Here is a 25,087-nt window from a genome sequence, read left to right as displayed (position 1 = left end):
AATCCCCTTAAAAGTAAGATTAGAGGGATCCCTGTTATGGTGAGTCAGAAAGTGCCTAGACACGCTATGTTTCTCAAAACCATTTTTAATGTTTCTAACATGTTCTTGTATTCTGACTTTGAGGCTGCGTTTGGTCCTACCTACATATTGGTAACCACATGCACACTCCAATAAATAAACAATATGAGTGGTAGTACATAAAATAAAATCATCAATGTTAAAAACTTCATTAGTAATCTTGGACTGAAACCTATATTTATCAGGATGTTGAAGTTTACAAACTGAACATTTACCGCAAATAAAATTACCCTTAGGTTTAGAGCCTAACCAATTCCTCTGAGATAGTGTCAGAGTTAAGATGGACATCACTTGGTGCTAATAAGTTTTTAAAATTACTTGCTCTTCTATAAATAAAACGCGGTTTATTATTTAAATGCCACCCCAAAATGGGATCATTACACAAAATACCCCAGTGCTTAGTAAAAACTTTTTCAATTTCCCTATGTACAGAATTAAAATCAGTAATAAAGGCCACATTAATAGTGTCGTCTTGTGCCATAGGTCCTGATTTAATTCCTTTCCTGGACCCTTTTTGGATTAACATCATCACGTGGTGTCCCGCAACGAGGCAGTAGTGTGTCGAGCCGGGGTGAAGCCTGCAGCAAACAGACTTCCCTATATGTGTGGCGGTTTCAAATAGGGAGCCCTAGCAGCCACTGTTGGACATTACCAAACCCCGAAGGGGTACCTTTGGAGGCTACCATCAGGAACGGAGCCCAGCTGGACTGAAGGGTTAATCCCTATGGAGACGACGTCAGCATGAGAGGGATATTCTAGCAGAGTCCTGGTATACAGTTGCTGCTGAGAATGCCCGCTGAGAGGAGCTACTATACCACTTCCACACCAGCCTCATCGAGTGGTAACCAGTGTGATTACACACTCAATGCATATATAATCTTACTTGATGTACTCAATTAGCTAGTCTGGACTAATCAGAGCTCTGTGAAAGACTGTCATGTGAGACACAGGAAAGAGATTTTCCTCAGCACACAATGGTGCTGACATAAGGAAAGAGGTCTTGAGTGTACCGGAGGACTGTGTATTGAAAGCAAGTCAAAAGGGGACCAGACCTTTTTCCTGGACACAGAGGACCCAGGAACCTGCCAGTGGCTGGACCCTCCAACATACCAAGACACCTGGACACCACTGGGCCACCTGCTTTAAGGTACAGCTGAGACTTTGGGTATGGTATGCTGGAAAGGGGCTTTTCCCCCTCAGTCTTACAGACAGGGACTGGGGAGTGAGTTAGCCCTTACACAGGGATGGGTGTTTGTTGTTTTATGTATATTTGTGTTTGCTGTGTTGTTTAAATGAACAGGCAATAAAGCCTTATGTTAATTTCACCCTAAACAGTCTCCATTAGCATACCTCTGCACACATCTCTTACTTATGGTGTCAAAAGTGGGGTGAGAGGTGGCACTTGAATTGCAAAGGGGCCCCGGAGACTGCCTGTGAATTTTTTTTTTGCTTTTGCTTGCATACAGTTCTTACAACAGCCTGAGAAACAAAACAAAGAATCACATTCAGCAGTGACCAGAATAAAAGGGCTACACATCCAGGCAGGAAAACTACACTGCACTGAAGAAAGCCACAATGCCACAGTTTGACTGGGAAGACTACAACAGACGGTGACCCAAACAAGGTACTGATGCTATGACCAGTCTACTCAACCACTTGTGTAAAAAAAAAAGCCATGGGATTTTAAAATGGCTGCCAAGCTGAAGTTAAGTACAGCCTCTACAAAAACAGAGAAGAAAATGTGTTCTTGGTGTAAAGAGACCAGTCACATGGAGCAGTGTCCCTTCAGACCTTATTCTGATAATGAGGATGATCCCTATGTGACCCCACAAAAAAGCAGCCAGATAAAAAAAATTTCAGCGAGCCATGGAACTGCAGCAGCAATCAGCGCGCTGTGGTCACATGAAAAATGCAGACGTTTTTCTTAGCAACTGCATATCCAGTATCACAAATGAGAAAGAAGGTGTCTCGATCTGCAAAGGTATAGAAGAAAAAGAAAAAGTCTACAGAGATGCCTGTGAAAGCTACGAACTCTACAAGTAAAGTCTTCCCACCTGTAGGACTACCCGCGTGGGTTCTAGCGAATACAGAGAAAAAAGCTGCAATAGCGCCTCATGAGGTCAGGAAGAAAAATACACCTGATACTGACAAAATGGAGGGCAAAATGTTGTGTTCCTATACTGAACCCGACCACAAGGAAGAGTGTCATTTCCGGTCCTATGAAGATACGGATGAGGATGAAAATATGTCTTATGTGGGCCCCGAAACGAGACGCACCCACAAAACACCCCTAGGATGGTGGAGGTGCCTAAATTCAGTACTCACTGAACAAATAGGTCTCTATGACCCCGAATATTCCTGCCAGCTAATGCAATTGCAAGAAAAGCATGGTGGAGGCTGTAAACTGCAGAAGTTTCAAACATAGAAGGAGACCCCAGTATGGAACGGAGTTGTCCAAAGCAAAAAGGCGGAAAAGAAAAGAGGCTCTTCACTTACCGTCGAAAGAACAGATACGTCCACAGATCCCGCAGAAAAAAAGGGGGTCCGAGTTGTACTGCAGCCTAGAACAAATGGAGAATTCGTCCCTCAGATGACAGAATATGCAGAGGGCCCAAGGCAGAAGTCGTGTAACCCAAAGAAGTGTCTGTCTGGTGTTGACAGTGAGAAACCCTCAAAGTATACCAGGGATGCGGAGCCAGAACCGATGAGTGACGATCCCTTGACCAGCCCTGAAGATGCCTTGCAAACTATCAAGCAGGACTCTGATCTCAATGTAAACAATTGAAACAGGAGATAGAAGCTAATGCCAAGCTATGATGGTAGGGAGTAACCAGGCTCTCAAATAAAGGTTAAGCCCGTTTTGGTTACCCCTGATCCGTGTATAAGGGTCCAAGAGAGTTAGCTCTTGGGCTCAGTAACAATGTCTGTTATAGTGGCTGTAATAAAAGTAGTTTCTGTGTTTTTCCCTATCCGGGCATGCCAGTGAGCAGGGGTTGCTATGGTATGAGTTTCAGGGGGGATTTGCGGAGGAACCATTGATAGACCGTGCCTAGGAGGTTGGGGTCTGGAGTTGTTGGTTCCCCTATAAATGTACCCGGTAATCATGCCTGATTCTCGGATACAGGTAGGTACATTGTCCCGGAAATATCTCCCCTTGAAAATGCAAATGCGACTCATCACTAGGGTGCCCTGCTTCAGCATAACCCACAAAGGTGGATGAGGCACAGGGATGAATAGGTATCCCTGTAGCTGAGGGAATCCCTAGGTTAAGGGGGGTACCCAGCTAGGACCAAGGTGACCCAGAACCAGTATAGGGTTTGTGGCTGCCCCAACCATATATAAGGTTGAGGGGGGACCTCGAGTCCAGACTGAGTCCAAAAGATGGCGTGTGGGGAATAAGGCAGATAGAAATAAAAGTACAACATCTTTCTTCTTCTGTCCCATGTACCCAGAGAATTAGAAGTATATTTAACCTATACCTTAGTGTATTAAAGTATACTTTATTAAATGTACTGTAATGTAATGTGCTTTTACATTCTTAACCAATGTCCAAACTGGCTGCCTGTTACGCCGGTGCTGCCCGCAGACCAGACCCGTCCCTTCTACTGAGGTGAGGAACGTATATGGGCACGCACCTGCAGCAAAAGGAGCATGTCTGGAGTGTGGTATTTAGGCGTTGCCAGGCCAGGTGATGTTAGCTAGCAATACTTGCCGGTACCGGAGAAAGAGTGCCGTCGTCGTTGCCGTTTTAGCCATGGTCAGGGATTTTAGAATTCCGGAAGGTCGTTGTCCAAGCAGGGGTCGAGAGCCAGAGAAGAATGTCCGCCAAGCCAAGTCGTAACCTGAAAGAATAAGAGAGAGAATGCCAGAGTAGTAATCCTAGTGGAAACTATGTCGAGCAATGAATGAGTGGGAGGACAGGCATTATAAAGTACGGCTGACCAATCAGAGGTGGAGGCAGGCCTGGAGGAGTGCGTGGAGCTATCCTGGATAGGTCCACTTGATTGGCAGACAGGTGATGATTCTTATTCTGGCAGGAGGTCCTATTAGTCTGCTGGGGGCGTGGTTTCACTGCTAGAGCAGTGAATAAATTATCTTAACCCGGCGCGCGCTGTACACGCGTATGGCCAGGACACATGGCAGCCGCATGGGAGAGGGAAGAGCCAGCAGGAACGGGAGACCGCCGGGGACGGCGAGGAACCTCCAGGACAGCAGGAGGTAAGCAACGCCATCGAGGGGCACGCACCACGGAAGCGGGGTTTAACGAAGGTGAGGAGGGGCCAGGGCACGGGCGCTGGGAACCCAAACTCCTCACACTGCCTGAGCTAACGCATAGGCGCCGGTAAGTCTGCTGGATATCGGAGTTCAAAGCAGTCAGAGAATGCCAAAGGTTAGAATCGCATTTGGGCAATGGGGGAAGGCGGAGAACCAGGTCCGGATATCAATGGCAGTCGTCTGGGCTGCCACTTGCTCTCCCAGCTGGTGGCATTGAGATAGCAGGGCGGAGGTGGCAAACTTGCGTATGTCTGTCATGATAGAGGGGGTTTGGCCCGGGATTAAAGGGGTTACACCCCATTTGGCCACCCCCTACTCTCACTTGGGAAGCAAGGGTTTAACTGGACTGAGGTCCAGTAATGTGTTTTTTTACCTTGCTTAAGTATCCAAATGTTTATTCCCCTGTATAACTGTATTGTGTTATCCTGGTGTTTGCACTCACACATACACTAGGGTTGATGCAGGAGGGAAGGGGTTAATGATAATTTAGTGATTATAGCCCTTTGTTCCCTTTTCCCGCCTTTTCAGGCTCCATTTTGCAGCCGTCCATAGGTCGCCATTGAGCCTCCATGCGTTCTAGTGGCAGAAGTAGCGGTTTTGGACCTGTTTTCCAGCGACACTTTCTCCAGGTACATGACAGGGACCCTTCAGGGCTAAAATGTATGGCCATAGAGGCACTTACACCAAATTGGCTGGGGGGGGGGCAATATCAATAGCCTCTTGGGCAAAAAGGAGTCCTTTTGGATATATGAGCTCCAGACGCTGATACCTCTGGGTCTCAATATCGATGAGCATTTCTCAATAACAAATAAATGACACAATAGGTCATCTTTTGTTATTTGATATTCACATGGGGTTTCACGTCAAATAGACGAATTTAATTGATTAATAATATGTTTATATTACACATAAGTCACTGGAAAGTGGATTTTTTTGGGTTTGGTTTAAATGTTATACATAGCTTCATTTTGCCTTTTATTATATGAGGAATTTCAAATTTGTAGTTAATAAATATAGTTTATTTATTATATCATTTTTTACTCATCTTGAATGGGTTGTCTTTGTACTGGACACTGCACATTTGGTCATACATTACGTTGTGTTAAACGTATTTGTTGGAATGGTTTGTGGTCCATTTTTGTGGGGCTCTAGGCTTTATTTTATTCCTTTTGCATACTGCCTGTCTTGTATCTGTTCAATATCTGTGGTCCATTTCTATGTTCTTCCATAGATTGTTTTGGAGCTAAATATCATCATATACCTAACATATTCTATGGTGGAATACTATTTATAAGTCTATGTTATGCATTGGTAAATGTTAAATATTCCTTGCTCATACATGTATTTGCATATTATGCATTCATTTATTTTTATTTCTTTCTTGGGCTTAATCACTTATAATAACATGTGGTTACTATCAGCCCTTCTTTAATAATATTAATAATGTTTTATTTGTAGTATGTATGTGATTTTGTAATGTTGTATGTCCTTAAGTGTTGTTTGCTGAGACTTTCAGTTACTTTGCAGCTATTGAGCATGTCCATTCTCACATTGAGGTACTGTACCTTTAAATCGGGACTACTTATATGTGGACATTCTATGACTGAGGCACTACTTTTTTACCCCCGAGGAAGGAAGTGCAGTCTTCCGAAACGCGTAGGGTGGTCTATGCGTGCACAGCTGTCATTACAGCATCCACCACACTTTTTACACCATCTCCACGGACATATCCCGGCCATTGTTCCTGTCTACGGCTGCTGCTGCGCCGAACAGGCATTGATGACATCGCTGGCCTGTTGCTGTCAGCTTGAATCCTGCGCTGCTGCTGCGCACGTGACGATGCCGTCTCCTGCGACACGCTGCCCTGCACGTCTGCCCTGCGGAGGTCTGTGGTGTGGAAGGCAGGGAGGGTCCCCCTCCGAAGCTCCCGTTGATCATATGAGACGCTTGGGAGCTGAGTTTCACCATCACGAGAGGGGATACTCTTTAGATTTATCCACTGCCTTCTACTCTCTAGTGTCTGGTAAGCGGCCAGTCCAACTTTTGTTGAAGTGCACGTGTGACCCTTTGTTTTTAGTGATATAATTTATTTTGTTCACTTAGTTATTGTATTAAATGCTTTTTATTTACATCAGTCATTTGTTTTGTCTCAGCAATCGTTTGTCTATTATTTGTGAGTAGTGTTGCATGTTTGTTAGTTACTGTATTACACTATGTCTGTTTTTATATCTTTTACATGATTTATCGTCTTCATGAGGAGAGTCCAAGTGGATACCACCTTCCATCTGGTTGTATAACATTTCTTTATACATTATATTCATTTGTGGGCCAAGCGTCATAGATATAACTTTTTTTCTTCTCTCTGTATCTGACCTAGGGTGTCAGAGTTATATCCCAGGCTGCTGGCCATTTTCTAGTAGTTATTTATTAGCGCTTCCTTTTTTGTTGTTTAGTGTCATCAATAAACATGACATGTTTCATCCAGTATCAAATAATTTTACACAGTGCCCACATGGTGGATTAAGAAACTTTAGATTTTTTGGTGTTGAACACATTCCTTCTAACATTAGGGGTGGCAACAGGTTGAATCGCTTAAATAAAAATGTCATGGATTTTTTCTCTCAATACCTTACAACCTCATGGTCTAAATGGGGAATCTTTCCCCCCCCTCTTTCTTCCCCCTCCCCCCCCCTCTTTCTCCCCCCCTCCCCCCCTCTCCCCTCCCCCCCTCTCCCCTCCCCCCTCCCTCCTCTCCCCCCTCCTCCCCTCCCTCCTCTCCCCCCTCCTCCCCCCCTCCCCCCTCCCTCCTCCCCCCTTCTTCCCCCCTCCCCCCTCTTCCCCCCTCCCTCCTCCCCCCCTATTCCCCCCCTCTTTCCCCCCTCCCCCCCTCTCCCCCCCCTCCACCCTCTTCCCCCCTCCCTCCCTCTTCCCCCCCTCCCCCTCCCCCCTCTTCCCCCCCTTCCCCCTCCCCCCTCTTCCCCCCCTCTCCCCTGAATTGAACACATTCCTTCTAACATTAGGGGTGGCAACAGGTTGAATCGCTTAAATAAAAAAGAAATGTCATGGATTTTTTCTCTCAATACCTTACAACCTCATGGTCTAAATGTGGAATCTTTCCCCCCCCCCCTCTTTCTCCCCCCCCTCCCCCCATCTCCCCTCCCCCCTCTCCCCTCCCCCCTCCCCCCTCCCCCTCCCTCCTCTCCCCCCTCCTCCCCCCTCCCCCCTCTTCCCCCCTCCCCCTTTCTTCCCCCCTCCTCCCCTCCCCCCTCCCCCCTCTTCCCTCCCCCCTCTTTCTCCCCCCCTCCCCCCTCTTTCTCCCCCCCTCCCCCCCCTTCCCCCTCCTCCCCCTCCTCCCCCCCTCCCCCCTCCCTCCTCCCCCCTCTTTCTCCCCCCCTCCCCCCTCTTCCCCCCTCCTCCCCCTCCTCCCCCCCTCCCCCTCCCTCCTCCCCCCCTCTTCCCCCCCTCCCCCCTCCCCCCTTCCCCCCTCTTCCCCCCCTCCCCCCTCCCCCCTCTTCCCTCCCCTCCCCCCTCCCCCCTCTTCCCCCCCTCCCCCTCCCCCTCTTCCCCCCCCTCCCCCTCCCCCCCTCCCCCCTCCCCCCTCCCCCCCTCTCCCCTCCCCCCTCCCCCCCCTCCCCCCCTCTTCCCCCCCTCTCCCCTCTCCCCTCTTTCTCCCCCCTCCCCCCTCTTCCCCCCTCTCCCCTCCCCCTCCCCCCTCTCCCCCCTCTCCCCCCCTCTCCCCCCTCCCCCCTCTTCCCCCCTCTGACCTCCCCCCTCTCCCCCCCTCTCCCTTCCCCCCTCCCCCCCTACCGCTCTTTCCCCCCCTCTTTCCCCTCTCCCTCCCCCCTTTCCCCTCCCCGCCCTCCCCCCGTCTCCCCCTCCCTCGTCCTTCCCCCCCCTCCCCTTCCCTCCCCTATTCAGTATTAATTAATTTTTGTTTAATACATATATTATGGTTCAATATTATTATAATATCATTTATTGATATTGTTTTGAAATTACAATCGCTATTTTCTATTACATCTGGCTTTATATTTTGGGTATAGTACAAGATTTATTTATGTTATCGTCATATCAGTGTACATATTGATATCTATGTTTTATTTTGTTTTTAAGTGTTTGACCATTTCACTTTTTGATTGTGTTATATCCTTTTTGTTAATCTTATTTACTCTTGTCGTTTCCCAGGATGGTCGCTTCCCTGACGGATCACTCTTTTACAAAGGCCTGATGGGCTGAAACGCGTCAGAGGATCCGTCAGTACACTGTGCTAAATAAAGTTTTTTCAGTCACTTTATCAGCCTTCCATCGTTCTTTTACTTCGGCTGTGCTTCGTCCACGCCTCCTGTGGGAGGAGTTCCTGTGTGTATTATTAATAGCCTGTCACAAAGTTACCGTCACAATGTCCCTTGGCTATTTTGAATTTCCCGCTGACCCGGCTTTTCTAGCTGGCTTGATTCTGATTGGTTGCTGGGAATTTTCCCATGTGGTGATTGGCTGCTTAGTTTTGTGAATGAAACTAAGAATACTCTAAAGAGCCGGTGAGCTAATCAGATTCGAGTCTTCTGGCAGTAAGAGCGTGGGCAGGCTTTTCAAAGTTGCTCTTGCGCAAATAGCAGAGCAACTGGCATCGATTTCAAGCCAGAAAAGCCTGCCAGCCTGAGTCTAAGTTCCGACTTTTGCGCCCAAGTTCTAAAGATCGAACGGAGCGGACGCGGCTGGGATTTTATGCTGATTTGGGTTCCAGGAGATTTGGAGTAACTCGCGATCAAGAAATTCCAAGTTCTCTGAAGACAAGGTAGCAGTGGCGGATGGAACTTTATGCAAATTTGGGTTGTAGGAGATTCCGGGCTAAGTCCCGTTAAGGGTAAAACTCTTATTTAAAGTTCCCTGCACCTAGGTAAGTCTAGCTTTCTTCTCCAGTCCCACAGTAAGTGTGTCTTTTTGTCTGTATTTTGCGTATCATTGTGTGTAAGCGAATTTATGCTAATAAACTACAATGTATTTAATTACCTTGTTTTGCTCAATCAATGATCCTGGTAAAAAGGTGTAAAAAGACCCAGTCTCCCGTAATGCAAGCTAAAGAGTGATCTGTTCTCAATCGCCTTTGACTGTGGGACAGTGATTAACACGGAGCATCGCTTATGGAGTGACATTGAGAACCGGATGACTGAGCTGAAGACAGCAAACACTATTATTACCGCCATGGTCAAGAAACAGACCCGCTCGGACGAAGTTATTGCTGACTTGCAGCAGAAACAGGGGGAGGTTAAAGAAAAGGCCCACCGTCTCAGTGTAGAGCTTTGACTATTGTATTGTATTATATGTCTTTATTTATATAGCGCCATTAATGTACATAGCGATAGCAATACAGACCGGCGCCTCAAAGTCCAAAACTGAAATGAGTCCAAAGATGTGCTGCAGTGTCCAAAAACGCTGATCCGGTAGAAGGACTGCAAACTCCACAACAGCACACGTGGTATCATGCAAGGGAGATAAAGAGAAAGATCATAGCGTGACACTGCAAACTGTAAAACATATTACACATACAAACAGGACATACATGACAAACAACACTAACAGAAAGGCTGACAATATAACAGAGATTTATTTTGACAATACTAAAAACAAGAGAAGCTTTGGAGCGGGTCTAGGATCCAGTGTGGTAAAACTGGAATCCTACTTACAGCAATCCAGACGGGTTCAAGCGGTGTGTATACTGTGCAGTTCTTTAATCAGCTTATCCTCGGCGCGTGGTGCTGCTGTGATGGCCGCCGGCGCTTCCTCCGGTTACTCTCGGGCTCAGTGTATTAATGTACATAGCGCTTCACAGTAGTAATACATGTGGTAATCAAATAAATAACAGATAATATAAATAACAGATCATGGGAATAAGTGCTTTAGACATAAAAGTAACATTTCGGAAGTAGAGTCCCTGCCCCGAGGAGCTTACAGTCTAATTGGTAGGCAGGTATAACGTACAGAGACAGTAGGAAGGAGTTCTGGTAAGTGCGTCTGCAGGGTGCCAAGCTTTATGTATCGTGTTCAGAATATCCACAGTGCTATTCATATGCTTCTTTAAGCAAGTGTGTCTTAAGGTGGGTCTTAAAGGTGGATAGAGAGGGTGCTAGTTGGGTACTGAGGGGAAGGGCATTCCAGAGGTGTGGGGCAGTCAGTGAAAAAGGTTTAAGGCGGGAGAGGGCTTTAGATACAAAGGGGGTAGAAAGAAGACATCCTTGAGAAGAACGCAAGAGTCTGGATGGTGCATAACGAGAAATTAGGGATGAGATGTAAGGAGGGGCAGAAGAATGTAAAGCTTTAAAAGTGAGGAGAAGAATGGAGTGTGAGATGCGGGATTTGATCGGAAGCCAGGAGAGGGATTTCATGAGGGGAGATGCTGAGACAGATCTAGGAAAGAGTAGAGTGATTCTGGCAGCAGCATTTAGGATAGATTGTAGGGGAGACAGGATAGAGGCAGGAAGGCCAGACAGCAGGAGGTTACAGTAATCAAGACTGGAGAGAATGAGGGCCTGAGTCAGAGTTTTAGCAGTCGAGCAACAGAGGAAAGGGCGTATCTTTGTTATATTGCGGAGGAAAAAGAGACAAGTTTTAGAAATGTTTTGAATGTGAGGGGCGAATGTGAGAGAGGAGTCGAGTGTGACCCCTAGGCAGCGTGCCTGGGCTACTGGGTGAATGATTGTAGTTCCAACAGTAATGTGGAAGGAGGTAGTAGGGCCAGGTTTGGGAGGAAGTATGAGGAGCTCTGTTTTAGCCGTGTTGAGTTTAAGACATCGGAGGGCCATCCAGGATGATATAGCAGAGAGACATTCAGAAACTTTGGTTTGTACAGCAGGTGTAAGGTCAGGTGTTGAAAAGTATATTTGTGTGTCGTCGGCATAGAGGTGATAATTAAACCCAAAAGATGTTATTAGGTCACCTAGAGAGAGTGTGTACAGAGAAAAGAGAAGAGGTCCCAGGAGAGAGCCTTGGGGTACCCCCACAGAGAGATAAATAGAGGAGGAGGAGGTGTTAGCAGAAGAGACACTGAAAGTACGATGGGAGAGGTAGGATGAGATCCAGGATAGAGCTTTGTTCCGAATACCTAGAATATGGAGAATGTGCAGGAGAAGAGTGTGGTCCACTGTGTCAAATGCTGCAGAGAGGTCGAGTAATATGAGCAGAGTGTAATGACCTCTGTCTTTGGCAGCATGGAGGTCGTCAGTTATTTTAGTGAGGGCTGTTTCCGTGGAGTGAGCAGTGCGGAAGCCAGATTGTAGAGGGTCTAGGAGAGAGTATGTGTTGAGAAAATGGAGCAAGCGAGAGAATACAAGACGTTCAAGGAGTTTAGAGGCAAAAGGCAGGAGGGAGACAGGTCAATAGTTAGAAAGACAGGTAGGGTCAAGCTTGCTGTTTTTGAGTAATGGTATGACTGTTGCATGTTTGAAGGAGGATGGAAAGGTTCCAGAGCAGAGGGACGAGTTAAAAATGTGTGTGAGCGTAGGGATTATAGTAGGAGCAAGAGGTTTTAGGAGATGGGAGGGAATGGGGTCGAGAGGGCAAGTGGTAGAGGGAGACGAGGCGATCAACAGCGACACATCCTCCTCTGAGACAGTGGAAAAAGAGTCAAGGAAGGCAGGAGGAGAGTTAGGAAGAGGTGTAGGATGGGAGGAAGAAACAGAGGGGATGTTCTGCCGTATGGATTCCACCTTTTCCTTAAAATAGTCAGCAAAGTCCTAAGTGGAGATGGAGGAAGGAGAGGCAGCTGAGGGTGGTTTGAGTAGAGTATCAAAGACAGAGAACAGTCGGCGTGGGTTAGACTTGTGCATGTTGATTAGTGAAGAAAAGTAGGCTTGTTTAGCTTGTGAGAAGGCAGAGTTGAAACAGGTTAGCATAAATTTGTAGTGAAGGAAGTCAGCGAGAGTGTGAGACTTCCTCCAGAGGAGTTCAGAGGAACGAGTGGAGGAACGCAGCATGCGCGTGTGGGAATTTAGCCAGGGTCTAGGGTTAGAAGGGCGAGTGCATCAGAGAGAAAGCGGGTCATGTAGATCAGGAGACGAGGACAAGGCAGGGTTGTAGTTCCTGACCAGGTTGTCAGGTTCTGTAGCAGAGCTGAGAGAAGAGAGGGAGGAGCGTAAAGTTGACTCAAAGTCAGGTAAGTGAATAGAGCGCAGGTTTCTGAAGAACCGGGGGGTAGATGGAGGTGGAGAAGGGGAGAAGCGAGATAGAGAGAATGAGATGAGGTGATGGTCAGAGAGAGGAAAAGGGGAAATGGAGAAATCAGAGAGAGAGAAGTTTTTAGTGAAAACCAGGTCTAAGTAGTGGCCATCCTTGTGGGTGCTGGCTGCAGTCCACTGTTGAAGGCCAAAAGAAGAGGTTAGAGAAAGAAAGCGGGAAGCCCAAGGGAGAGAGGCGTCATCAATGTGTCAATTGAAGTCCCCAAGAAGAAGAACAGGGGAGTCTGAGGAGAGAAAGAAAGAGATCCAGAATTCAAAGTGAGAAAGGCAGAAGGGGGATGAGTAGAGGTAGGTGGGCGATAGATGACTTCCACATGGACAGGGAGAGGAGAGAAGGAGTCTCTCAGTCTCTGTGCAGAGCTTGAAGGCTCTCGAAAGGAGGTTGACCACCTCAATACAGATCTTGAAGTCTCTTGAACAGAGATTCACATTCTCCGTGCTAGGCTGGAAGTCTCCAAGAAAGAGTTTCACAGCCTAGGTACCAAGCGGGAAATCTTCTAGAAAGAGGTACACTCAAGATAGAGCTGGATGTTTCACACCAGGAGGTTAACAGTATGCAGACAGAGGAGGACATATTGCAGAATGAGGTTCATACTCCCCACATAGAGCTGGAAGCCTAACACCAAGAGATCAGTAGTTGATGCACAGAACTGGAAGTCTCTAAAAAGGAAATTCACATTCTCGCTTATGAGCTGGATAAAACTCAAAAAGTTGTCTACAGTCTTAGTATGGATCTTAAAGAATCTCAGAAGGAGCTTCACATGCTCAAACTAGAGATAGAAGTCTCACAGCAGGAGACTGGGAGTCTCAACTTAGAAGTGCGTAAATGGAAGGAGGACTACAAAGAGGCCCTGAATATTATAGAGACTGTAAAAAGAGAAAATACAAGGCTGAAAGAAGAAAATTCTGATTTGACTGACCACATCAATGAAAAGAATGAACAGCTGCATGAGCTAGAAAAAATAAAGAAACTATTGGAAGATGAAAAGTTAGAAGCATTGGAGCAACGCAAACAAGCAGAGCGAATACTACAGATTCAACTTCAAGATCTGCGTACGCACCTACAAAATACAGAAGAGAAACAGCGATCTCTGCAGGAAGAAAATCTGCAAGCCGTAGGTCCAGAAACTGAGGCAAGCATCTTCGGCCCTAGCAAAGAAATCCACAGAGCTACAAAATATAGTGAAGAATGCATTGATGCACACTCAGAGCAAGCTCCAGAAACAAGATTTTCTCGCTGATGAGCTAAACTTGTTAAAAAGGGAGAAAAGCAGCAGAGTCATTCAGAAATACTACAAAGCTCTTGTCCAAGCGAGGTTAGAAAAAGAAAGGTACAGTATCAGTGCAAACGCTCTGCAGAGCTAACCATACAGGCTGCCTACAGAGGAATGAAAACTCGTCGGAAAAATCGCCAGAATAAAGCAGCCTGCCTTCTGCAATCCATATGGAGAATGAGACGACAAAGAGAGAACTATGAACATTTGAAGCAATGTGCCATTTTACTCCAGTCAAATGTTAGTAAGTGTCTGCAGCAAAGATGCTACAAATAAAATGAAGGAAGCTGCTGGGGTGATTCCATCCAGATACAGGTCTTACATCACAACCAAGCAATCTGTGTGTTGCTATAAGTGCACCTGCAATGCCATCTCAGTACTACGATTGTCTTTCCACACAATTCAGGAAAGAGGAACTGAATTATGACTGAGAAACACAATACTAATACAGTTCTGCTACTGTTGCCCCATGGCCCAAGCCAGAGTCCTTACAATTGAAATAGCCACTAGAAAGATGCAATATTTGGCTAGATTGAGCCTGAACTGTTTCAGTGTTCACACCTCTACAGGTAAAACACTAGGTAACTACCAAACTGAGATGCCACGGTGTAGACGGACGTTCACAGAGGTACACAATTGGAGACGTTTATAAGGTGAAATTATAATAAGGCTTTTCTTGTGCCTTTTCCTGTTCATCAGGAAATCATCCAAACACAGGGAAGGGGGATGGGGGGGGAACAAAGCTTCTATTCACTTGGGAGTATTTCTAGTGAAATCCTATACAATTAATTCACATCTCCCTTAGTAAAGCATGTCTCGCAGCCCCAAAACATATAGCATGACATAAGCAGATATAAGCAGTCTCTTAATAATGAAAGTCTTATCTGTTAGCTGCTGTAGAGTAAGCTTCTCTGCTCTCCTGGAACCGCACCCGTGTGTGCACAGAAAATCAGCATCCAGGTTTAGAAGTCTTATTTGGTGTCTTGCAATCAGCTATGCTGTGCAGAGCTCAAGACCGGTCAGCTCCAGAGATGTGTGTTCTCTTGGTCAGTCTCTCCTGGGAGACTCAAGAACACTCCTCTGTCTCTAAAGTTCAGCTCTCAGTCAGAGCTAAGGAGAGTCACTTCCTGTCTCAAAGGCAGGCTTTTTCTACCACCTGTAATCAGGCAGGTGGTGTTAGTTAATTTGCTACCAGCAGTTAACCACCACACTGCTGGATTAGAGGCACATTTGTGAACAGGGATAAGTCCCCTGTTACACACTGGAGTCAATTGGTATGGATGAAAACTCCGCCCAGCTTGAATCACAGTGAATATGGCTACAGAACCCGATGCAGGTGGTCACCCTAAACTCAGGAAAGAAAGGATTGCACAGCGCAGGGGAAAAGACTGTTTTGGAAAAAGTCCTCCTCGAGCAACTGATGACTGCTGATTTCAAGCACCTTCTTGAGGAGATATTAGTAACTTGGAAAAAGGGAGATTTTCCTCAGCACAAAAGGGTGCTGACATAAGGAAGAGGTCTTGAGTGCACCGGAGGATTGTGTATTGAAAGGAAGACAGAAGGGGACCAGACTTCTTTTCCTGGACACAGAGGACCCAGGAACCTGCCAGTGGCTGGACCCTCAAACACACCAAGATAACTGCACACCACTGACCTGAAGGGCCACCTGCTTTAAGGTACCACTGAGACTATGGGGGTGGTATACTGGTAAGGGCTTTCCCCCCCAGTCATACAGACAGGGTCTGGAGGAGTGAGTTAGCCCTTACACAGGGATAGGTGTTTGTTGTTTCATGTATATTTTTGTTCGCTATGTTGTTTAAAGGAACTGGCAAAAAGCCTTATTTTAATTTCACCCTAAACGGTCTCAATTAGCATACCTCTGCACACATCTCTTACAGTATGTGTCTCTGATATGTCTTTATTCAGTATATTGGGGAAATGTGAAAAAAATTCCCCTTTCTTATCAACAATTACTACCACCATCAGAACGTATTGCGCTATTTGTGTTATTGTTTCTCTTTTCAGACATGGATCTGCACTCCTTCAAATAAGTAAACATGGGTAGGATGTAGGATGTTGATCCAGGGAGTAATCTGATTGCCAATATTGGAGTCAGATTGAATTTGATGGACGTATATCTTTTTTCAACCTCATCTACATTGTAACTACTGCATGTTCTGTAACTAAATTATTGCTGTTTGTTCTGTAACTATGTAACTACTGCATGTTCTGTAACTATGTAACTACTGTATGTTCTGTAACTATGTAACTACTGTATGTTCTGTAACTACAGCATGTGCTGTAACCATGTAACTCCCTCATGTTCTGTAACTGTGTAACTATTGCATGTTCTGTAACTATGTAACTACTGCATGTTCTGTAACTATGTAACTACTGCATGTTCTGTAACTATGTAACTACTGCATGTTCTGTAACCATGTAACTACTGCATGTTCTGTAACTATGTAACTACTGCATGTTCTGTAACTATGTAAAAAGTTAAAGTGGCTGCTCATTGTGGGATAACAATATAAGCAACTGCTTTTAATTTTTCAATGCAAAGAGAGTTTAAGTTCTCTCTTGAATTGCTCATAAAGTATTTTTTATATTAGAACTTTTTTTGCTTTTCCTTTTTAATATTAATTTTCTATAAAATCATTTCTATTTTTTCAATATTGATATAACATTATTTTTTGCTGGGTCTCTCAAATTATGTTTGTTTTGCAGGAATTTTTTGTTGCACTTTTTAAAGTTATTAATTTAGGCCTAAATTTGACTATAGTATATGAATAAAATATCATCAAAGTGATGTGCGTTGCAGTGCTTTATATTTTATAGAGATGTTGTTTAAATGTACAGTACCTGTTTCTTTAGAAGAAAGGTGCAACTCCTTATTTTGAAACAAATTGGGGCTTTTAAATTACTTAAAAACTTATATATATCGACATCAAAGGACTGAAATCAGTGAAATTTGGGAATGATTGGCATTTTAATGGAAAAGTAATTCTTTGTATACTCCACTTAGGTCTATGAGACCGCGGATGATAAAAATCAGACAACACTTGCTTTTAATCTGTAAAGCAAAGAAAATGAGTGAGAGTTGACATGTCTTTAATAAGGACATGTATTGATCATTTGGTCCACTGCATAAGTCTGGAGAAGAGGCCAGCAGGTGTTGTGCATACAGTATCAGAACTGCTTGACCTCACTGGATTCTGTTCTGAATTGGGGCAATATATAAAAAACATGAAGTCCTACAGATGTAGCACAACAAAGTTTGTTCAACTGAGCCACTGATTGAGCCCCATGTGCTGAAGCAGGGATATCCTGAAAACCTGACTGGTTGAGGGGTTTTGAGGACAGGAGTTGAGCACCTCTGCCCTAAGCCATAGCAAACAAAATGTTTTGCCATGACTGGGGAGAGGAAGCAGATCCAGCTCCAATTCTTATACTGAGCTGAATTATTGATCCACACTGCAATGATTTATTTTGTACTTGTGTATGTGCCTGTCTAAAAAACACAATATGGAAAACTTTCTAATGATACAGTGACACCATGTCTGAATACGACTAACTTAATAGCATCATAAATATGTAGTTCCCTCTGCATATGAAGGGAGGTTGAGGGAAAAAAAGAAGATAAAATGTTCCCTACTGAAAAGGTAGTAGATCAGCCTCCCGGCAGAGGTGCTAGGGCCACAGACAACAAGTAATTCATAATGTTTCTAGAAGAGCAATAGTTACATAGTTACATAGTAGATGAGGTTGAAAAAAGGCATACGTCCATGAAGTTCTACCTACGCTGAATATAGATTTAAGATACTTAATCCTATATCTATACTTACTTGCTTACTTGGCTTGCGTGTACTGACTGATCTGTGTGGTTGATTTGAAGTGCTATTTTTTTAAAGTGTGTGCAGTTAGAAACAGAAGCAGTTTGAACAAGGAAGCGGTTAAACAGGGTATAGTATATTGAAGTACAGTTTACTGTTAGTACTTATAACCCTCATAGTTGCTAGAATGAGCAGGATTGAAAATGCCACTCAATGCACATCTTGCCACATGTATGTGCACTTGGAGCAGCTGTTCCAAGGAACATACCGGTGTGGGAAGTGTGAGCATGTGGTCTCTTTAGAGTCAGAAATTGCTGATCTGAAGTGCCAACTCTTTCTAGTTACAGAATGTCTTTTCTAAGGAGTGGTGCTCAAAATTGTACTCCATATTCAAGGTGTGGTCTTACTAATGCTTTATAAAGGGGCATAATTATGTTTACTTCCCTTACATCCATTGCCCGTTAAATGCAAGATAAGATCTTGTTTGCCATTGCAGCTACTGCTTGACTTTGGGCACTATTGCTAAGCCTGCTGTCTGCAATCACTCTTAAATCCTTCTCCATCAAGGATTCTCCCAATTTATCATAATTTAATTTGTAGGTCGCCTTTTTATTCTTGCATCCCAAATGTAGGGTTATGCATTTATCTGTATTAAACCTCATCTGTCATTTACCTGGTGAAGTTTCCAGTCTCTCCAAATCCTTCTGGAGAGAAATTACATCCTGCTCTGATTCTACCACCTTACACAATTTAGTATCATCAGCAAAGACGGAGACTTTGCTGTTGATGCCAACCTCAAGGTCATTAATAAACAAGTTAAAAAGCAGGAGTCCCAGTACTGATCCCCGAGGTACTCCATTCATGACTTTAGCCCAACCTGAAAAAGTTCCATTTATGACAATCCTCTGTTGTCTATCCTTCAACCAGTTTTCAATCCAGGTGCATATATTATTACTCAGTCCAATTTTCTTTATTGTGTACACCAACCTCTTGTGTGGAACTGTATCAAAAGCCTTTGCAAAATCTAAGTAGACCACATCAACTGCATTACCCTGGTCTAAATTCCTACTTACCTCCTCAAAGAGACAAATAAGGTTAGTTTGGCATGATCTATCCTTCATAAATCCATACTGACTATTACTAATAATTTTGTCTTCCATTAGGCATTCCTGGATATTATCCCGTATTAAACCTTCAAGTAGTTTCCCCACTATTGAAGTCAGGCTTACAGGTCTGTAATTCTCCGATTGTGATCTAGCTCCCTTCTTAAATATAGGCGTAACATCTGCTTTATACCAATCTTGTGGTATTGAGCCTGTGGAAATGGAGTCTTTGAATATTAAATGTAATGGTTTGGCTATTAATAAACTTAACTCCTTGAGAACTCTTAGATGTATGCCATCGGGCCAGGTTCCTTATTTACTTTCATTTTTTCAAGCCGCTTATGAACTTCTTCCTCAGTTAACCAATTGTTCATTAATATGGAGGTTGTGGCTTCCTCCTGCGGCACTACTATTGAACTTGATTCCTCCCTGGTAAACACAGAGGCAAAGTATTTATTTAATACCTCTGCATTTTCCTTATCTCCAATAATCTGCTTGGCCATCTCACACTGAAAGGGTCCTATATTTTCTTTTCTCGTTTTTTTGTTTATTCAGGTACTTAAGGAACTTTTTAGGGTTGATCTTACTTTCTATTGCAATCCTTTTTTCATTATACATTTTTGCTAATTTGATTGCCCTTTTGCAATTTTTGTTACATTCCTTATAATTCTGATATGATGTCTCCATCCCTTCTGACTTTAAGCATCTAAACACCTTCCTCTTCTTGTCCATTTCCTCCCTACCTGTTTATTTAGCCACATTGGTTTTGACTTCTTTCTTTTATACTTATTACCCAAGGGTATACACTGATAAGTGTGATTTTCTAACAATGCTTTAAAGACTGACCATTTATCTTCTACGTTTCCCTGAAAAAAACATCACCCCAGTGCATTACTTGTACATTAGACCTCAGTTTATTAAAATCTGCCTTTCTAAAGTTTAAGGTCTTTGTTGAACCCAAGTAATCTGTTTTTTAATAATTTATTTCAAATGAGACCATGTCATGATCACTGTTACCCAAATGTTCCAGGACTTTAATATTTGTTATTACTTCTACATATGTTCTCATTACTTCTAAATGTTTTGATATTAGAAACCTATGGATTTAGGAAACAGGTTAAAAGCCCCAAATCAAGTACTGTACTGTACAGTATGATTAAATGTTTTAGAGTGCAGAAAAAAAGATTGACTAAGTTGGACAAATGGTACATTTCTGCTATAAATTTCTGCCTTTCAATGTAAAAAAAAATGTCTTTCGTTTTATTTATTTTTTATTTGGAACTACCGTGCTTAGGATTACTATTTTTCACCATATATAATATTTTCTGTTTATAATTGTGATATTTTATTTCTATAGCTTGAAGTCTTTCCTGCATGAAGCAATGTCCGTGATAATGCATGCTCTCGACATGCTGTCAATACTCTTTCTACATACAACATGGTTTAGGAATTGAATATTCTAAGAGATGATACTGTACAATGATGCTTGTGGATTACATGAACTGCACCTCACAGTACCCCAATGGGTTGCCATTTACCACATCAAATGAAACTACAGACAATGACACAATAAAAGGAGATATGGATTGTGTTGCACAATCTCCCTCAGCACTTTGGATGTTTTTAATTCCTTCCGCTGTATGCAGTGTTGTCACATTGCTAATGAATCCACTAATTATATTGGCCATTTTAATGAAGGACAAGCTAAGGAAAGAAACAAGATACCTTCTTCTGGCAAATGTGATGATCTCGGACCTCATCTTTCTTTTGTTTAACACTGTAATCTCTACATGTAATGTCTTCCGTTGGTACCTTCATAGACTTCTATGTTTTATAATGATCGTGTTTACATTTGCAGCCTATTTTAGCTGTGTTTTGACCTTTACTGTAATGGTAATTGACACTTATATAGCTATTTGTTTCCCTCTTCGTTATTATTCCTTTCTATCTTTGCCAAGGACAAAGAAAATGTTGTTGGCAATTTGGCTTGTTTCATCCTTCTTCCCTTTTTCTGCTTTTTTATTGACTGAAACATTGGATGGAAATTCTCTACAGAAGCAAAACGTTTGTCTTATGTTGTATTATGGACCTGATGTGAAGCGAAATAATTTAGTCACAGTAGTTTGCACTGTTGCATTATTTTTTTTGGTGCTGTGTTCTGTTATGATTATGTATTTTTACATAAAGTTATATAATATGACAAAGCAATCAGGAATTTGGGTGAGCCGATTTTCCAGAGCCAAAGTTACATTACTAACCCACTCTATTCTGCTTTGTTTGTATATCATACCTGCTGTTTTTCTTACCGCAGAAATCATGATGTTTAAAAACAGTGTAATCGGGATGGAAGCAAGAATGTGGATGTCAGCTTCCAATAATGGTGTGATTATGATGTTGCCGAGAGCACTATCGCCTTTACTATATGGTCTAAGATACCGGGAAATATCAACCACACTCAAACACTGGTTTTCCCGAAATCGAGTGAGTTGCCTAGGGATGGATTTATGTAATTGATAATTCCATGTAATTTTAATGAGAAATTGAAACCTTTTCTTGTTATTGACCCTTCTGAAAAGTAAAATGTGAAAAAAATAAAAAGGGGGTGTGCCGCGCACACACATGTTAAGTGAAAATTCTTTGTTTTTTGTAAGTGAAATTGTGTGTTGATTTTTACGATTGTGATAATACTTTAAAATCAAAGTGTGTGTGTGTATCGCTGATCCCAGTACCTCCTTGGGTTTGTGCTCTTTCCTCCCACACCCGACTCTTCATTTGTTATGCGCATGCACAAGCTCATGAGTGAAGCTCATGAGCGGGTGCAGGCGGTTTCGGCTGCTTCTGTGCATGAACAGGCGGCTCCTGCTAATGCGCATGTGCTGGCGGCGCTGGCTCATCTTCCGATGTGCAGGCTGTGCCAGCCCATTGTGCGCAGGTGGCACCAGCCTCTTCTTTTAGCCAGCAGGGGTGCAGGAGTGCTCACAAACATACACGCGCGCACACGATCATGCACACGCCTGGCAGTAACGGATTTTTGTCTCCATCAAGCACTTTTACGCCTATGAGATTTTGGTTTATGTTAGGTGCCAGCAAAGAAGTTTCACTTCAAAAATCTGCTTTACAACACCTCCTTTGAGATACTATTAATTAGAAATCAGAACAAAGCTGTGAAGCGCGATGTACTGTACATTGATGGTGATATATAAATAAAGATATACATATATACAACAAACGGCTCTACCCTTTTCCTCTTTCTCCTAATCCTATACCTCTGTGTTTGCTGCCAAACCTTGATCCCATTGGTATTGACTAGTGAAAGTTTGTCATTGCATTTGTTGAAGCTTTTTCGAGGAATGCTTTATCATTGCCCTTTTGTGTAAGCTTTTGCTATAAAGTTAAAATAATCAGGGAACAGTGGTGCAGGGTATATTCTCCTGCGTTTGTTCTTCCAAACGTGGAAACTAAATACACTGCAATTTACAAAGCGACACATTTCAAGCAGTCTTCCTTGCTAGGAAAAAAGAACCACCACAATACTGGATCACTAACACTTGCATATGCTGACCGCACTACTAACTCCTTCACACAGACAGAGCCAACCATCCTCTGAGAACGATGTTTCTGATGGTTAGTACTCTACATGTTATAGAGCAGTAGGACATATAATTAATATGTCAGATCTTGAAAGGACTATGTGTTATGGCTACTTTTAGTATGAACTATAAGGAAACAGAAACAAAACCAATAAAAGCTCTAGGAGGGCAGTAAAATATAGGAAATATTGCAAAAAAACCCAGAAAAAATAAGAGGTTCATGGAGGCAAAATCTGCAATAATGCAGCTTGTAGTAAAGTGGAGGGCAGGAAAGACACAGATAATGGGCAAGGTAGAAAGGTACCTGTATGGGCTGAGAGAAACCTCCCCGGAATATCTGCCTCAGTTCATAGCCCCGTGTCAGAATGCAACTGGTGTGCAGTAACGCTACTCACGATTGTGCACCATCCTGTTCCTCCAGCTGATATGTTTGTATCAGAATCAACTGCTCCAGAGAAGCCTCCATGATCCCCAATGGCGTCCGTTTGATCCAATTTGCAAATGAAGAGGTACGTAGATCAAAGGCACTGATGCTCCGAGGAAAAATCGGAAACTCACCAGCAAAATGAACTAAAATCAATTTATTGAACTACATAAAAAAACATAAACAAAAAACAGAAACATAACCTCCTCCAACGTGTTTCATATCCCCTGTCATGGGAGAGGGGGTTTGGCCCGGTATTAAAGGGGTTACACCCCATTTGTCCACCCCCTGCTCTTACCTGGGAGGCGAAGGGTTAACTGGAATGATGTCCAGTACTGTAGTTATGCCCCTGCTTCTGCACCAACTGTGTGTCCCCCTGTGAATATGTATTTTTCCCGTTCCAGTGTCTGCACCAACACTTACAATGGGACCTACGCGGGAGGGAAAGGGTTAATGTTAATTTTGTGTTTATGGCCCTTTATCCCTTTTCCTGCTTTTGCAGGCTCCATTTTGCAGTCTCTCCATAGGTCGCCATTACAGCCCATGGAACCCTATGGAGATTCCGGAGATTTGGGCCTGATATCGTAGAAGACCTGCAGGTGGCGCTCGAGAGGAGAAGCGGCGGTTCCCCATTGAAAGTGAATGGAGTAATGCAGTTCAATGGGGATTCCTGGAAGCCGACCTCCGGAGACGAGCTGGCAGCCAGGCAGACCGCAAAACCGCAAGAGCGGAAACATTGTTAAAAAGAGCTTTGATCGCGCAATTGGCATGGGAACTAGGGCCTCGGTCAAGTTCACGGCCAATTGGTGTGGGAACGTTTGTTCTAGGGCACCTAGAAAAAAAATTCCTTTTGCCCCTAGATGTTAGGAACCCCCTCACTTGACCCCAACAGGGTCCGACAATTAATGGCGACGAGAAAGGGACGCGCCAGTCAGGAGGGTCCTACCATTGACCGTAATGAAGGGGGAAGCCACGTGGCTTTCAAACACTAAATGTGAAACAAGGTAAACTGAAAACCCAGAACTCCGGTTCCGTGGAGTACCAGAGCGTTGGGATTTGGCAAGGATGTAGACACTGCTCCGGCATGACTACATGGCAATTTCCAGCCCTCTCCCCTCAACCGGACGGGGTAGGGTTAACTGTTAAAAAGTGTGTGTTTACCATTGACTTCAATGGTAGCGGATGTCCCATTGAATCCTATGGCCGCGCCGGCCCTATTGATTCTAATGAAAGAAAGCCGTGTGGCTTTGAAACGGCTAAGTCAAAATTTGTATAAAGTGTAAACCTATATCTCCGGTTCTGTGAGTACCAGATGGCTGGGATTTTGGTCGTATGTAGTCACTGCTCCATCATGACTGCATGGCCATTTCCAGCCCTCTCCGATTAACCAGACGTAGTATGGGCAAATGTGAAAATTGTGATTTCCCCATTGACTTAATGGCGGAGTTGCTCCATTGAAAGCCTATAGCGGCGGAGCCCATTGATTTCAATGGAAGAGTGAAAAGCAGAGATTTCTTTTAGCTTATAGCAGAGAATCCTGCATTAAAGTTAATAGGGGATTTTAACTTGTTTTTTTGTATCTCCAGTTCTGTGGGTCGTGGAAGGCTGATATTTGGCCACTATGGCAAGGGTTCTCCGGCATGAGGACCTGGCAAATTTCAGCCCGCTCAAACCCACAGAACTGATTATTTTAATATGTGTAGATATTAAAGAATATACTTTTTTGCAAGGCTGGTATAAAAGCCCGGGAAAGTTACTGGCTCTGCTTTATGTTAATGTTCAGGAAGGCAACCCTTTGTCTACAACAGCCCCCCTGATCAAAGACTTGACCACTCTGATTGTGTACAATAGGGCAGAGAAACGCAGAGCTGAGTGGTCTGTAAGTGCCATAATTCACACTTACAGACAAAAGGGTTTCCTGACCAGAAACAAGTCTGGTCGAGTTTCACGCACCCAGGGGCTGAAACTCCATATAAATTAGTGTAAGCCCTATACCAAGTGTCTTTTGTGATGTCTTCATTTGTATCCTGTATTTCTGAATGAATTGCCAATCCTTTACCTGATTGCTTTGTCCAATCCCTAAGTAAGTGCTGTATCTTGTCTGTTATTTGTATCATCGTGTGTGTTCACCTATCTAAGGAATAAACTATCTTTATTATATCTAAGTCGTGTTCAATTCAACCCAGATATTTGGTGTATATTATATCCTATCACAAGTTACCATGACATCTCCTATGGCACTTTTTCAAGGAGTATGAACTATAGGGGCCTGATGGTGC

At 43.8% G+C, this 25,087-nt stretch overlaps 2 protein-coding genes across 2 annotated transcripts in view; both read left to right on the top strand.

Annotated features, from left to right (window-relative positions):
• Window positions 1-5,697, top strand: part of KLHL6 (kelch like family member 6) — a 147,716-nt gene extending 142,019 nt beyond the window's left edge. The window contains exon 7 of the mRNA XM_075569481.1: window positions 4,882-5,697. Coding sequence (XP_075425596.1) covers window positions 4,882-4,916 — 35 coding nt within the window. The 3' untranslated portion in view covers window positions 4,917-5,697. The remainder of the gene's footprint in view (window positions 1-4,881) is intronic.
• Window positions 5,698-18,359: 12,662 nt separating this feature from the next.
• LOC142465529 (putative G-protein coupled receptor 148) lies at window positions 18,360-21,946 on the top strand. Its single transcript, XM_075569482.1, has 2 exons — window positions 18,360-18,922; window positions 20,152-21,946. The coding sequence occupies exon 2, from the start codon at window positions 20,274-20,276 to the stop codon at window positions 21,306-21,308; it is 1,035 nt and encodes a 344-aa protein (XP_075425597.1). The 5' UTR covers window positions 18,360-18,922; window positions 20,152-20,273; the 3' UTR covers window positions 21,309-21,946.
• Window positions 21,947-25,087: the final 3,141 nt, after the last annotated feature.

The sequence above is a fragment of the Ascaphus truei genome, chromosome 14 (genome assembly GCF_040206685.1).
Source record: "Ascaphus truei isolate aAscTru1 chromosome 14, aAscTru1.hap1, whole genome shotgun sequence".
NCBI classification, from domain to species: Eukaryota; Metazoa; Chordata; class Amphibia; order Anura; family Ascaphidae; genus Ascaphus; species Ascaphus truei.
This window is presented reverse-complemented; position numbering and strand designations above follow the sequence as displayed.